Source organism: Mytilus galloprovincialis, chromosome 7 (assembly GCF_965363235.1).
Source record: "Mytilus galloprovincialis chromosome 7, xbMytGall1.hap1.1, whole genome shotgun sequence".
In the NCBI taxonomy this organism is placed as follows: domain Eukaryota; kingdom Metazoa; phylum Mollusca; class Bivalvia; order Mytilida; family Mytilidae; genus Mytilus; species Mytilus galloprovincialis.
Genome location: NC_134844.1, coordinates 10,548,415 through 10,563,921, shown reverse-complemented (window position 1 = coordinate 10,563,921; position 15,507 = coordinate 10,548,415). Strand labels below are relative to the sequence as shown.

Below are 15,507 nucleotides of genomic sequence, written 5' to 3'. Positions count from 1 at the left end.
CATTTTTCTCTTTTCTTAAATTGTTTTGTCAATTTTAAAATAAGTATACAAGGATCATGCAAATAAAAGAAATAAGGCTTATAAGCTTATCATCAGTATACCAAAAGAAAAAAAGAAGAGATATGAGACTATTTTAAGAGTAAAAAACAGTGCACGCAGAAATGCCGCAAAAACTGTATTCCTTAAAAATCTGGTCGCGCACTAAATCCCCCATGGGGATTTTCAAAAGTTGGCAGGTCTGTGAGAGTGCAAGAGTTTTTATGCCCCACCTACAATAGAAGAAGGGCATTATGTTTTCTGGTCTGTGCATTCTTTCGTTTCGCCCATCTGTCTGTTCCGCTTCAGGTTAAAGTTTTTGGTCGAGGTATTTTTTGATGAAGTTGAAGTCCAATCAACTTAAAACATAGTACACATGGTCCCTATGATATGATCTTGTTATTTAAATGCCAAATTAGATTTTTTACACCTATTTCACGATCCACTGAACATAGAAAATGAAAGTGTGAGTGGGGCATCCATGAACTATGGAAACATTCTTGTTTCTTGTACTGTTAGCTCTGTTATATTCATAATACACATGTATTAAAATTAAAAGCTCATATTAAAAAGTTAGTTGTTCTCATTGCAGATAAAGAATAAAGTACCAGCAACATTATCTAGAGAGGAGATGGAAAACGAGACTATTAGAAACTTAACAGCTCTGTTAACTAAGGTTTGTAGACAGTTTATAAACCTTTCATCTCTGCTCTGTCAAAGGCATAGTGTGCCATTGTCAAAATTTACATCAGTATAATGTTCGTCAAAACTCAATTATATTTTTTCATATAATAAAAATTCACTGAAATACTTAGAAAAAAAGAATTTCATACGGTAAAGGAAATATTTGCCTATTGATAAGAAAATGGCACATTTGCCTAATTAACAATATTCTGTTTTACTTTTCTAAACACAGTGCAGTTATTCTATACACATTTCTTGTGTGCTTTTGAAAACTACTTTATTTCTAACACAGATCATTGTGTGATGTGAGCACTTCATATTTATTGTAGTGTAAAGAAGACTTGAAAAGTGATGAAGAAATATTTGCAGAGAAAAGTAAAGAACATAATAGTATGACCCACAGACTTCAAGAGCTGGTAAGTGGAGGACAACATTCAAATCTTTTATTTTAATTCATTTTCATAAAGAAAATATTAGAAAACACTTTATGATGAAAAAAATATTTTGGACATGGACTAAACAATGTAATAGTTTATTATATTATAAAATTGAGAATGGAAATGGGGAATGTGTCAAAGAGACAACAACCCGACCATAGAAAAAACAACAGCAGAAGGTCACCAATAGGTCTTCAATGTAGCGAGACATTCCCGCACCCGGAGGCGTCCTTCAGCTGACCCCTAAACAAATATATACTAGTTCAGTGATAATGAACGCCATACTAATTTCCGAATTGTACACAAGAAACTAAAATTTAAAAAAATACAAGACTAACAAAGACCAGAGGCTCCTGACTTGGGACAGGCGCAAAAATGCGGCGGGGTTAAACATGTTTATGAGATATCAACCCTCCCCCTATACCTCTAGCCAATGTAGAAAAGTAAATGCATAACAATACGCACATTTAAAATTCAATTCAAGAGAAGTCCGAGTCTGATGTCAGAAGATGAAACCAAAGAAAATAAACAAAATGACAATAATACATTAATAACAACAGACTACTAGCAGTTAACTGACATGCCAGCTCCAAACTTCAATTAAACTGATTGAAAGATTATGATTTCATCATATGAATATCAGGCACAATCCTTCCTGTTAGGGGTTTAGTATCATACCATCATAACATATATGAGAAGAACATAACCCGTGTCATGCCAACAACTGGTTTTTTAATAAATGTGTTTAGTTCCGATGCAAAGACCCTATAAGTGAATCAATATTAACGCCAAAATAAGCAATCTTTAGTGACCTGACAACAGTATCGTAACTATATCCCTTCTTGATAAGTCTATTTAAAGGTTTTGTTAGTTTCTGAGGTGAATACTGACATTTTTGTGCTTTAAAAAGAATATTTCCATAAAAAATTGGATGTGAAATACCTGAACGTATAAGAAGTCTGCATGTTGAGCTATATTTACGAATGATGTCCTTATACCGATGATAAAATTTAGTAAATGTTTTGACTAGTTTGTGATATCGAAAACCCTGGTGTAATAATTTTTCAGTAATACATAAATTTCTCTTGTTAAAATCTAAAACATTGTTACATACACGAGCGAATCGTACAAGTACTTCATAATGTCATGAATAAAAATCTAAAGACATATATTTCTAAATGTACAATGTAACGCTCTTGTCTTTATCTTCTTTTTGTGTGGACTAAAGTAATGATAACTGTGTAAAAACTCATCTCCATAAGACTCATCATTGGCTTTCTAATCCAACAAGTGGGGGACTCATCTCCATAAGACTCATCATTGGCTTTCTAATCCAACAAGTGGGGGACTCATCTCCATAAGACTCATCATTGGCTTTCTAATCCAACCACTGGGGGACTCATCTCCTTAAGACTCATCTTTGGCTTTCTAATCCAACCACTGGGGAATTCATCTCCATAAGACTCATCGTTGGCTTTCAAATCCAACCACTGGGGGACTCATCTCCATAAGACTCATCGTTGGCTTTCTAATCCAACAAGTGGGGGACTCATTTCCATAAGACTCGTCTTTGGCTTTCTAATCCAACCACTGGGAGACTCATCACCATAAGACTCATCGTTGGCTTTCTAATCCAACAAGTGGGGGACTCATCTCCATAAGACTCATCGTTGGGTTTCTAATCCAACCACTGGGGGACTCATCTCCATAAGACTCATCATTGGCTTTCTAATCCAACAAGTGGGGAACTCAAGTTCGGTATGTTAGTCATGGAAATTATAAATTTAAAATTTGTATATATTTTACTTACAGGAGGCTATGGTAGAGGAAAAAGACCAGCAATTATTACAGTATGAAGATACCAGAATGAAACAGGAACAACAACTCATAGAACAACACATGAAGATAGAGGAGTTACAAAAGGCTATTAAGGTAACAGTCATATTATGATAGGGTTACATAGTAGCTTAATAACAGGAATACAGTCAGATATTAGATGTTAATCAGATGTGTTTTATCTGTTTCCATGCTTCTGTTGTGTAAACTGTTTGTTGCTGTATTCTATTTAATGTGGAATTTAAATATATAATTCTTAAATATAATTTAATTTTATATAAAATTATCTTTATGTATAAATATATATTTTTTACTGTGACAGTAAAACATTTGAATTTTATATTATAATTAATTTATTTTTTTAAAGAATTTGTTCAGGAATATTTTTAATTTATTCTCATAATTATTAAAACTCAAGAAATTTGTTTTTGACATACTTTAAGAAAACAAAAACAAAAGAAAGCACTTTTACTAAAGTTGAGATTGAATAATTTATTATTTTTGTATGACTATTTTATTTGAACTTAGTGTGTATATGTGTGTATTTGTTTCAGGATGAACTTTCTGTGGTAAATTATAACCTAGTTGATGTCTCTGAATCTCTCTTGAGAAATAGTCGGACAGTAGTAGCTTCAGATATTTAACTGATATATATATTCATGTCTCTGTTTAAATATATCTACCTAGCTAAAACATTGATGAATGTAAAAAATCTACCTTGACTTTAAAACACTTGTTATCTTAAATATGATATTCAAAGACATCAAACATCAAATTTTTGTTCATATTTAATTTTTGTTGAAATTTATTACAAAAGGTTATTTGTTTTGTGGATTACACTTTAACCAAATAATAATGATTCCAAGGATATATATATAAAAGATTTGTGTTGTTTTGAGCACTGGGAGTTAGGGGCTAAATTCACAGGATATAATATTTATTTTCCTGTAATCTTGAAAAGTCACTTAATGCAATGTTCTAATACAAAATAAAAAAATAAGACTTTTTTTTTAATTGAATTCCAACAGCCGTAAATACCACATTTGACATTCTGCATACCTGACAATTGCACTGATCAATGCACATTTTTATCAGTTGAAAATTAGATAAATATTCCACTATATGCTTTAGAATGGAGAGGGACAATATTATGGAGTTTCCAATGTAAGTCTGTAAGTCCATAAGTCTTCTGATGCAATAATGTCTTCTGAAAATGACATTGACTTATATAATTATATTACCCTGGTCAACATTTAGCTGAAAAAAATAAAGAATTTGAAAAAATTTCCAACTTATTATATTTTGAGAGAATATATTATTGATATTTCCTTGGAAATGGTTGCCCAAGTTTTATCAATGTAAAACTAAATTTTATGGTTAAAGCATGTTTTATATTTCTGGACATGAAAACTGTTTGCATGGTCTGTCATTGTTTTAATAACAAAATAACTTTGTTGACTGTATTTTGTTTTAAATGATATCTCTTATACTTCAATAGGATCTCAAAGAGTTAATGTTACAGATATTTAGCTGACCTCTAATACATAAATGTGTAAAAAATTGATATACATTAATATTTGCTCAGTACATAATTGTAAAATCAAAATTTATAAATTGGAAACAAGTTTTGTTTTGTTCCACCCTATTTGACTTTATTGGTAAGGTTTGGTATAGTGAATATCAGCCAGTTAATTTTTAAACATAGTTCTTATGTGTTTTTCTTTTTTTCTTTTTTATGAGTTATATAAGTAAGAAATACTATTCTATATGCCCTGATGACATTTGTGCCCTCCATGTACCTTTACAAATCATGAAACTTTATATATCTGATATAATTGGTGATAAAAACTATTTAATATCATGCATAGAATCCAGGTTTGAGGAGTTCTTTTTTAGTCATTTGTAGAACTGTTAATCAAGTAGGCTTTCTAGATAGAATGAGAACAAGTTCAAATAAGATTTATCCGTGAATTATCTGTTATTTACTATTTAGAGGTAATAATACATAAAGGCTAGAATTAGGTTAAAACCATTAAATTTGGTCAATGTTCTTTCTTATATGTATTTTCTGAACTAAGATGTCTTAATTTTATGCTTAGTCTTTCTTTTTTCTGTATACTGTATAAATACTGTTGATCTTAACACCTTCTCTCAAAAAGATGTACACACTGAAATGTAACAACTAAGCATATTTAATCTTATGAGAATTTTAGATGATTTATCAATACATGAATGAGTTTTGTGGAGCATTGAATGAAGATTAATGTTAGTTTTGCAAATAATAGTACATGTTTTTCAAGTTACTTTATACAGCATTTTAATTCATCTATTTTTCATAAATTATTCATAATTATTTACAGACTTATTTAGCTGTGTTACCTTTCAATCTATGATAATAATTATATAAGTAAAAAGTAGTTTTCCCTTATTCTAATTTGTGTTACCAATTTGCTTTGTAATATTTGACTTAGATTGAAATGTAGTTCATGTAATCAGAAATACTTATTCTTAACTTATATTTCAGGACAATTTGATGGCCAACAGTAGTATTATAGATGATGACGCTGTGACAGTTAGTGCTCCACCCATTGTACCCCACTCAGACAAGAGACCAAAGTCTGTCCCAGTACAGTTGACCAGAAGACCTGACACTGTAAGGGTAGCTTTAATGATGTGGTACAATAAACCTAGGACAATAAGCTTAATGAAGGAGATGACAGACCTTTTCCTCTGTTTTAACTAAAAGATAAGGAATTGAAATGCTCAGTATATTTATATTAAGCTTTACTTCCAATTATTCTGTGAGGGTAAAAAAACATAAAAGCAATTCCTAACACTTGTTTGTAACTTAATCTGTTTTTAGGCTTGTAGGAACCTGAGACCATTGTCAAGGAACATAAAAGCAATTCCTAAGGCTTGTTTGTAACTTAATCTCTTTTTAGGCTAGTAGGAACCTGAGACCATTGTCAAGGAACATAAAGACAAGTCCTGCTCTGTTTACTCTGGACCGAGTGATGAAGAGTTTCCGAGCCCGTAGTCAGCTGCTGGTCAGTCAACTGGAGGATAGTGATGAGGTCATGCATAACACTTATGTCATTGAGGAAGAAGGAGAATCAGCAGGTACCAGTCAGAAGTTTGAAGAGGAACCAGTACTGGACTCACAAGAACATGAAATGTATGTATGATGTTACAGGGGGTTAAATAGATGCCTAGTACATGATGTTCACACACATAGAGTTTACAGTAAAACCGGCCATACAATACACTTGATAATTGAAAATACATGTATACAAAGGTCAGAAAAAAGTATTCCTTTCATGAATAAAGAATGAGCTTGGTAAAAGAACATATAAACAATTTCAATTCTATATAGACCTTAGGGCTGACTGTATTAGGCTTTTGCTTTTTGTCATCAGCCCATAGCATCTTATTCTATATTTGACTATAGGATTCATCAGAAGTTGAGTACAATTATGATTAGTTTGATGTAAACCCTCTTTCTGTTCTCTGCTCATGTTTTCCCTGTAATAAAGTGTCAGAAGGTTATCTCTTTTGTTTAATGGGAGGAAATGTTAAAAAAAAAAGTCTTTAAAGATGTACCATAAGGGTCAATTCTTGGTCCAGGTCTTTTCAATGTATTCATAAATGACATAACTCATTTTGTACATTTATAATTATGCTGATGATAACACTGTATCATATAGTGATCATGATTTAGATAAAGTTGTTGAAACTTTAGAAACTTATAGCTTAAATCTTATAAACTGGTTTTCTATAAATTAAATGAAGGCTAATCCTGACAATTCTAGGCTATAGCCATTGGGGAAAAAACACAAATATACATAATTTGATATTTAATTTAAATGGAAACAAAATTTCTTGTGAAGAAAATGTTAAACTTTTAGGAATAACTATAGATTCGGACTTAAACTTTAACAATCATATATCTGAAATATATAAAAAGGCATTAAGACAATTAAATATTATAAAACCTATGGGTAAATATTTAAACAGGGTAGGTAGGTTAACAGCATACTACTCATTCATTTCTTTCGAATTTTAACTATTGTCCAGTAATTTGACACTACTGTAGCGAAAAAAATTCTTGAAAAAAAAACAAGAAAGAGCTCTTAGATTCATCTATGAAGATTATGACAGAAAAATCAAAATTACCATCGAGAATAAAAAAAAATTGCAATAGTCATTATAGAAACATTTGAAATAATTCACAAAAAAAAAGGCTGAGCTACCTTCATGATTTGATTGCTATAAGAATTAACAAGTATGATTTAAGATCACAGAAAACAGCAGTACTACCGAGAGTAAGAACTACTAGGTATGGCTTAAGATTGTTTCGTTATCATGCTGCACAAATCTGGAATGAGCTGGCTAACCATTGTCAAATGGAAACATCTTTTGACCAATTCAAAAATTGGTACAAACATGGGATCCAAGTAACAGCTCATGCCAGTGCAGTGCATGCATATAGTGTTTATGCCTCTGTTTATTTTATTTTTTATTTTTTGTGTGACTATTTTATTTGTGCAATCTTATTATTAACTTGTGTTATGTTTTAAGTGTACTATGTACTAAATTTTCTATGGTACATCATACTAAGCACTATATGTTTTTAAAATTGTGTTGTTTTCATGACTTGTGTATGTGTGTATTATTTACATAATACTTATTGAAAAACTGGTCATTATGGTGATATATGGACTTCCCACAGGACAGTGGTATTGACTAAGACAGCGATAATGACTGAGCCGTAGGGGAGGTCATTATCGCTGTCGCAGTCAATACCACTGTCCTACGGGCAGTCCATGTATCACCATAATAACCAGTTCTTCAATAACTATTATGTTTATTTCATTGAGGAACCATGCTTTTGCAAATTCTCATAAATTCAAAATGTTCAAAGCAAACTCGAGTAGTTGTACAATATCTATAGCAAAGAGTGAAGACCAGTCATAGTAATACTGCCTTTCATTTTAGTGCAATTTTTCAGTAAATGAATACTTAATAAAGTTCTCTATAATTTTATAATTTACGAAAACCTATGGTAAACAATTCAACAACTTAAATATAAAATTGAAAATAGAAACATGTTTTATAAATGGGACATCTCTCTAAACAAAGAAACTATGCCCCACCTGTAATTAACAGAAACCTGGTCCCAACAGTCATTAACAGAGAAACCACGCCCCACCAATCATTAACATATAAATGTTCGTTATGGACTGTTTTTCTGGTTAGTTTTGTTCTGTTAATTACCGATGGAATTTATTATTGAATAATAATGAATGTCATTTGGCCCCTTTTTATCCAATAAGAGAGGCTAATTCTTAACCGATATGAAATAAATGAAAATAAAACATTAGTGATTGCTTTATGGTAATCTCATAATAATATTAATGATATATTTCAGAGGAAAATTTGTTCGGAAAGGAACATTTAAAGTAAAGAGAGGTAGAAAGGCAGAGGAAAATAAAGAGAATGTCAATAACACAGATGTTCCAGTTATAACTGTTAACAGAGAAGGTAATTATACCGTCTCTTCATCCTTCTCTCCACAGCATATATCTGTTGCAATTATCTCAGCAACTGCAAGTCAAAGCATACTTTTTATGTTGCACCAAGCTCCACTTGACTTTTTCATGTTTTCAGATCCTTTGATATTCTACTTAATGTTTGCTAAAAAAAACTTGTATCTTTAAAATGCCATACACATATGCAAAGTTTTATAGATTAACATATTTACTGCAAATAATTTGCTTGCCAAATCTTCTGGTCTGATAATATAAGATTAATATAATAATAGCAAACAAAGAATGAACACAAAATTGCCTGTAAAAGTGGATCTTTCCCAAAGTTCTATAAAACAGTGGTTGAGTGGTCTCAGTAGGTCATCTATTTGTATCACTAGCATGTTTACACTGAGGTTGTCAGTTTTAATCCTGCATGTTGCAAGTGATATTTTTTTGACTCAAAATTCTGATTTAACATCTGTTTGTCTGTTTGTCTAGTTATATCAGGAAGTATGTCATCTTCAGCAGGGGGAGATCACTTAGGTGTCAGTACGATTGAAGCTGTAGAGGATAGTTTGAGGAAGAGTGCTAATACACAGAGGATGTTGAAGGAATCCAGACTGAAGTTGACTGATGCACACACTAAAATGAGGGATTTATCAATTAACATCAGGTATGATTCTAAACTAAATTTTGCACTGTCATAAAAAAAAATCTACATAAAATGATTTGATTGAAAGGTGTTGGATCTAACACACAACAAAAATACAAAAATATTTCAAATAGAGTTGACCAAAATTGCACGACTGACAGAGAGATTTAATGTAAGTTTTAGCCAGCAATGAAATGGAGTATTCAGAAATAAGTAAAGAACTCCAATTTCCAATATATGAATACATTTTTAGTGATATAATTTGCACAGTGAGAAATAAATTCCAAGAAAGAAAAAGATATGGTTAGATTTAGTATTACTTCCGTATGAAAAGGATCATATTTGAAGATATACTGTGGGTTCATTATAACTCGTTGGATACCATTTTTTTGTGGATTTCGTGGGTAAAGGTAAACCTTGAAATTAAATGTTCAACAAATTACAAATTTTCAATAGGTATGCAAACCTCTGCAAATCCACGAAATGATATATCCAGGGTCATACAAGTTTTCCCGTATCCACAAAAATTGGTACCCATGAAAATAAATGAATCCACTATGGTTGTAAAGTCTGGATAATGATTATAATATTTTTCTTTATTTGATAAGGTTAAAAGAACAGTTGATTAGAGAACTTGTAAAAACTGGTAAAGATGCTGATTTAATGAATAAAAAGTATGCTGATAAAATCAAATCTCTGGAGAAGGTTGGTATATTAATCAGTAATCTACTGGTATTAGGTATACAATATGGTGCATTTATATAGTAGAGAAATATATTACTTACTGCAACATTATAATGATAAAAATTCCCTCTTCTTTAGGTTTAATCATTAACATGAAGTCCTAAATCTGTCTTCTGTATGAAATAATCATTTCTGTTTCATAGACTGTTTCTGCTAGCTTTCAAAGACTTTACTATATTTTGACGAGAACCAGTTCTATCCGTATCAATGACTGGTTTGGCATCTTGAATTTATTTCATCACAATGTCGTGATTATCAGGATGGTATCATTAAAACATTAAAACTTATAATCTATTTAAACTATATCATTTTCAGGATACAATGTGTTGTATTATTAAAACATTTCAAATTTCAGGAAAGAATGAAAGTAAAGAGAGATTTACAGGAAACCCAGTCAGTGTTACAGGAGTTAGAGGCTAAACAGGAAACTACGGAGAAAACCAAACTTACACAGTAAGTCGTAAACACCTTCACTTGGGAAAGGCAACACAAACGCTCTTTTATTGTTCTTATCTTTACTCTCTATAGATGATGTAAATACAAAATAGTCTTGGAAGTGTAATTTCATCTGAATGGTTAACATACTGATCTTACATTGTTAATATTACCATTTCTATAGATATAAGAAGATGGTATGTGGGTGCCAACGAGACAACTCTCCATCCAAATCACAATGTATAAAAAGTTTTAATAATTAAAGGTCAAAGTATGGCCTTCAACACCCAGCTTTGACTCACACTGAACCTATAAAGGGCCCAAAAATGACAAGTGTAAAACAATTCAAACAGGGAAACCAACGGTCTTAACTATGTCAATTTCTTTTTATAATAGAAAAAATTTATATGAAGACTCCATAATGTGATTAAATATTGTTTATTATCATCATATATTAAGAAACTTATTGTTACAGAGAATACAAGAAGAGGATGGAAACAGCCAAAGCTAGAATGTCTGCTATCTCCAAGAAACAAAAAGAAACTGAAAATATTGCTAACTTCTCTATTTATAATGAGAAAAAGTAAGTATTAAATATAACAAAACAATTCTTTGTAAGTATATTGCCTCTGATATTCAATTTCAGTGTGAAAATTTAGAATATTAATATTTTGGACTATTAAACATCTTGGTATTATTTAGTGATTTATATTACAAATCCATTTAGTGTTTATTTCAATGAATCCAAAGAGAATGAAAATGATTAGAATTGAGCTCTCTGGAATCACCAAAATACTACAAAGACATATTAACCCATTTACTAATGCTTATGTGATTTTAGAATACAAGATCTAGAGCTGGCTGTTGACAGAATGAAGCAAACAAAGGAACATGTAACAAAGAAGTTAAAAGATGAATCAGAAAGGAAACTTAAATTAGAGGTGATTGTCATATTTTCGTATAATGTTTCTATACACAATTGAACATCACTGTCTAGTCGGTTTATGAAGTTTTATAGGTTGACCTTTAATAACCTTTATGACTTGAATAATCACATAGATAAATATTAGTTCTTGAAGGATTAGAAAATTGTAGTTTTCTGTTGATCATTATTTATGTTAAAGTATCTTTTTACGTGTTTTCCTACCGAAGGTTGCTGGTTCTCTGGAGGAACTCTGGCTTCCTCCAACAATAAAAACTGACCACCATGTAATAGCACAATAGTGCTGCAAGTGCTGTTTAACACCTATCAATCTTTTTTCCTGTAGAGAGAGATGCAGAAGGAAACACAAAAAGTGAAGGAACTGGAGATAAAGAATGAACAACAACAGAAAATATTGAAAAGAAAGAATGAAGAGATAGCAGCTGTTCAAAGAAAGTTAAGAAGTGGGGGTGGATCATCACTGCCACCAATTAACATGTAAGTAAAAATACAATGTTTGCTAGGTAATGAAGGTACAGTATGGTAAGTGAACATAAATACTTGGACCTTAACAAAATGTATCCAAAAATTCTGGTTATCGTGAAAAAGCCTGGCAATCATTAATTCAGTTTCATATTTTATCTTTATGTTATATGCATGTAAATAGAAATACTTGAAATTAACCAGATATTTAAACTATTCATTATTAGAAATAGATAAATAATTTATCTTTTTTTCTGACTTGAACTTTATCTTGTTTGCTCATGACCAAACATTCTCAACAATGAAAAGAAGGGAAAATCTAATTAGAACACGGAAGTAAGATTAAACCTAGGTGTTTTTACAGACTACATTTTAATAAATGTTTAGTTATTAGACCCTTTTCTCGAAATGACTAGGTAGGTTAAATACCAAAATTTATGACAAAAGCGATGATTTTAATTTTCCTATAGTCTACTTTCCATTTCTGTGAAGCAACATCCCAGCAGCACCAGCATATTGAGTAAAAGTGTCTCAATTGATACATTACTCTAGAGCTAGCTCAAAGTACGTTGAATTTGTTGAACGAGGAATACTGCTTTCTCAAAAGTTGCTAAGACAGGGCTATGAATCAATCAAATTAAAGTCGTCACTCAAGAAATTTTACAGTCGCCATCATGAGCTGATTGGCCATTATGACAAAAGTGTGTCAGAAATCATATCTGATATTCTTCCTTGGTCTTAATAACCTTCCATCATTACCGAACTGAACAAAGAAATAACACGACAGGTGCCGTATACAGTGCAGGAAATGCTTACCCTTCCGGAGCACCTGATTTTACTCCTGGTTTTTAGTGGAGTTCGTGTTGTTTCTTAATTATTATTTATAACTGTTGATGTAAATGTCCTTTGATTTTGTGAGTCTTTGTTTACTCCTTGGTTTTGATTGTTATTGTCTCTTATAGTATGAGTCAAACATTTCAGTGAATGTTTATTTTTGTTTTACAGTGAGGACCATGATAAGATAGAAGATCAGAAGAAATGGTTAGACAATGAAGTAGAGAAAGTTTTACAGCAGAAAAGACAAATGGAGGAACTACAAGAGGTAAGGTATTGTCTTGGGTCAACATGAATATAAGTTTGAGATTTGTAATAGGTCAATGAGATTTGGTTTGCAATTGTATTAGCTATGGTACACCTCATTTCCATGGAGATAATTTGGTCCAGCCCCCTCAGTCATGGTCTTTTGAACTTATGATTAGTTTGTGATTAGGTCAGTTTAAAGGAAATCATATATGGTATGTCCATGATATTTTATGTGCAGATGAATTAAAATTATGCAAAGAAATATGGAGAACATGATCTAAACTTATTATCAACGGATAAAGAAAACCCATACATGATCATCGGAAACTAAAGTTTTATGCTTTAGTTCACATTAATTGTAAGATTTCAATTGAAGATTTTTAAAGGTATACAGCTGCTAATGCATAATATTTTTATTTTTCAGGAACTTAAAAAGAGAGAAACAATAGTTGCTAAGAAAGAGGCCATGTTGGCCGAGAAAAGTGAAATAGAATTCAGGAGAATGAGATCTAGTCAGATTATTAATAAGGTAACATTATTTTGATTTATTTACTTTTATTTGTTAAGCAATTTATAGCATGTTGATAAATTAATTTTAGAGATGCAAATCCAAATAGCATTTTTGTTTACAAAGTTGGAAAGTCTTTGTTTCTATAGTAAATGGTATTTCTTGAATTTGTATTTTACATTCAGCATACGTAATGGTTATTTTTCCAAAAATGTGCCTTTAATATAAATTAAATAGAATTTGATACGATTTGTTTTTATCAAACAATATACAGGAAATTTATTACTAAACAATGTTATTTCAGAAAATTATCTAATGGCATATCTTAGAATAAAGTATTAAAGAACTTTTTTCCTTTGTATAGATGAAATAAAAAATCCATTCAGTATTTAAAATTAAACAAGTACACTCTTGTGTAGAATGTTTTATATATTTAGTATCTAAAGGTATTGCATTCTTTTACAGAATATTTTATCAGTGTCTATGAAGTTAGACACATTAGATAAACGACTTGAAGAGAAGACATCTGAATTATCCAAGACACCCACAGAACAGCAGCAGTTTGTTAAAGAGGAAATGTCCAAATTCCAGGAAGGGCGAGACAAGCTGGCGAGACAGAGGACTGTCCTGGAGAATAAACTGAGGGAGGGAAGACTGTTGTCAGGACAGGAAGAAAGGAGGTAAAAATTTCCTTGTAAAAATATGAAAATTAATAAATGAATTTGTAACTACTGTAACTCATCAAGTTATGCATATTTTAAATGATTTATTTATAAAATATATTATATTGTGCCAAGGGTTAGTATTTTTTTCAAGCGATTTCAGTAGTTTCTGGCCAAAATAGTCATTAAAAATGTCTAATCTGGGTAAATTTTAACATTCAAATTTCTATGAAATTGGAATACAATTTCAATCATTTGTATTTATAATTATTCACAACTACTGTTGAACTATAGCTATTATATTCCTTGGATTTTTTTGAATCTGGGTACTTGCAAATTGGTCACTTACTGAGCCTTGGGTTGTACTGCTTTCATAAATGCGAAAAGGGTTTCTGTATAACTTCAGTATCCAAAATGTTTTAGTACAACATACAGCCTATTAGCATGAATCAAACGATTGCCTAGTTTGTCAAGTGTAAAGAAAGCATTCATATAGGAACTATAAAGTCTTTAAATGTTTCTGAAACAAAATTCATGACTATGTTTTCAATAAAGTTGTTTTTTATTTTGTCATTATAGGATTATAGAACTGGATGAAGGGATTGATGCATTAGATGCAGCTATAGAATATAAAACAGATGCTATAAATAGCCGCCAACTAGAACTTCGTCATTCACAGATTTTGTCTAAGGTTTGTCTTTTATTAATAAGAACCTTTTTTATGGTAAGCTTTATAAATTTGTTATACAGTAAGTTGAATTTAAGTCATGTAAAATTTGTCTTCCCATCACAATTTATTTATTTTGTAAATCAAATTTCATCTTCAAGGCCTTGCTTATTCAATAGGATTTTGATGTAGTATCTTGCAAAGAACGTGTAGTCTATGTCTTGAATAGAAAGTGATATTTAATGATAGTGGAAGAAATAAAAAAAAATAAGAATTATTCTTATATTTTTCTAGAGTGAGGATCATGTGATGAATAAATTGAATTCCTTGACCACTACAGAAACCCGAGCTCTGATGATGAAATATTTCAATAAAGTGGTAGCATGTAAGGATGCTGAGAGGAGACTTAATCTACACTGTAGTGAAATGGAGGTTCGTTAATATTAGATAAGTCTCTCTTTATAAATCAGACAAACTTTAAATATGAAACAAAAGATGTCTTAATGTCAATCAGAAGAACTTGTCTAAATTGTTTCATTGTGTGGAACGTTTTGATTTAAGCATGTTTATACTGTGAAAGTACTTTTATTCGTGGGGTACCAATTTTTGTGTTTTTTGTGGATGACTTTATCCACGAATTTAAGTGTCCATCGAAATAAAACAACCATTGTCCAAATCAAGACATGGAAAGATCCCCATGAAGGTTTGACTACTGATATGATCTAGAGAATATATTGAATAACCTCGAATCTGAGAACTACAACTTCATGCAGGATTATACTCATTTAATCTTTTTAATAACCTAAACTGTACAACTTTTGATCTTTTTA

The 15,507-nt window shown here is 31.0% G+C and overlaps 1 protein-coding gene across 4 annotated transcripts in view; it reads left to right on the top strand.

Moving 5' to 3' along the window:
* LOC143082275 (kinesin-like protein KIF27) overlaps nucleotides 1–15,507 on the top strand; it is a 38,570-nt gene that overhangs the window by 14,165 nt on the left and 8,898 nt on the right. For 2 of the 4 annotated variants that reach the window (XM_076257889.1, XM_076257890.1), the window contains 19 exons: nucleotides 629–712; nucleotides 1,050–1,136; nucleotides 2,970–3,089; nucleotides 3,548–3,562; nucleotides 5,518–5,646; nucleotides 5,936–6,168; nucleotides 7,288–7,329; nucleotides 8,422–8,534; nucleotides 9,020–9,194; nucleotides 9,782–9,878; nucleotides 10,273–10,370; nucleotides 10,828–10,935; nucleotides 11,194–11,293; nucleotides 11,621–11,772; nucleotides 12,763–12,859; nucleotides 13,265–13,369; nucleotides 13,814–14,028; nucleotides 14,590–14,701; nucleotides 14,972–15,109. In XM_076257889.1, coding sequence (XP_076114004.1) covers nucleotides 629–712; nucleotides 1,050–1,136; nucleotides 2,970–3,089; nucleotides 3,548–3,562; nucleotides 5,518–5,646; nucleotides 5,936–6,168; nucleotides 7,288–7,329; nucleotides 8,422–8,534; nucleotides 9,020–9,194; nucleotides 9,782–9,878; nucleotides 10,273–10,370; nucleotides 10,828–10,935; nucleotides 11,194–11,293; nucleotides 11,621–11,772; nucleotides 12,763–12,859; nucleotides 13,265–13,369; nucleotides 13,814–14,028; nucleotides 14,590–14,701; nucleotides 14,972–15,109 — 2,220 coding nt within the window. The remainder of the gene's footprint in view (nucleotides 1–628; nucleotides 713–1,049; nucleotides 1,137–2,969; nucleotides 3,090–3,547; nucleotides 3,563–5,517; nucleotides 5,647–5,935; nucleotides 6,169–7,287; nucleotides 7,330–8,421; nucleotides 8,535–9,019; nucleotides 9,195–9,781; nucleotides 9,879–10,272; nucleotides 10,371–10,827; nucleotides 10,936–11,193; nucleotides 11,294–11,620; nucleotides 11,773–12,762; nucleotides 12,860–13,264; nucleotides 13,370–13,813; nucleotides 14,029–14,589; nucleotides 14,702–14,971; nucleotides 15,110–15,507) is intronic. The other 2 variants (XM_076257892.1, XM_076257891.1) reach the window with 2 other exon arrangements.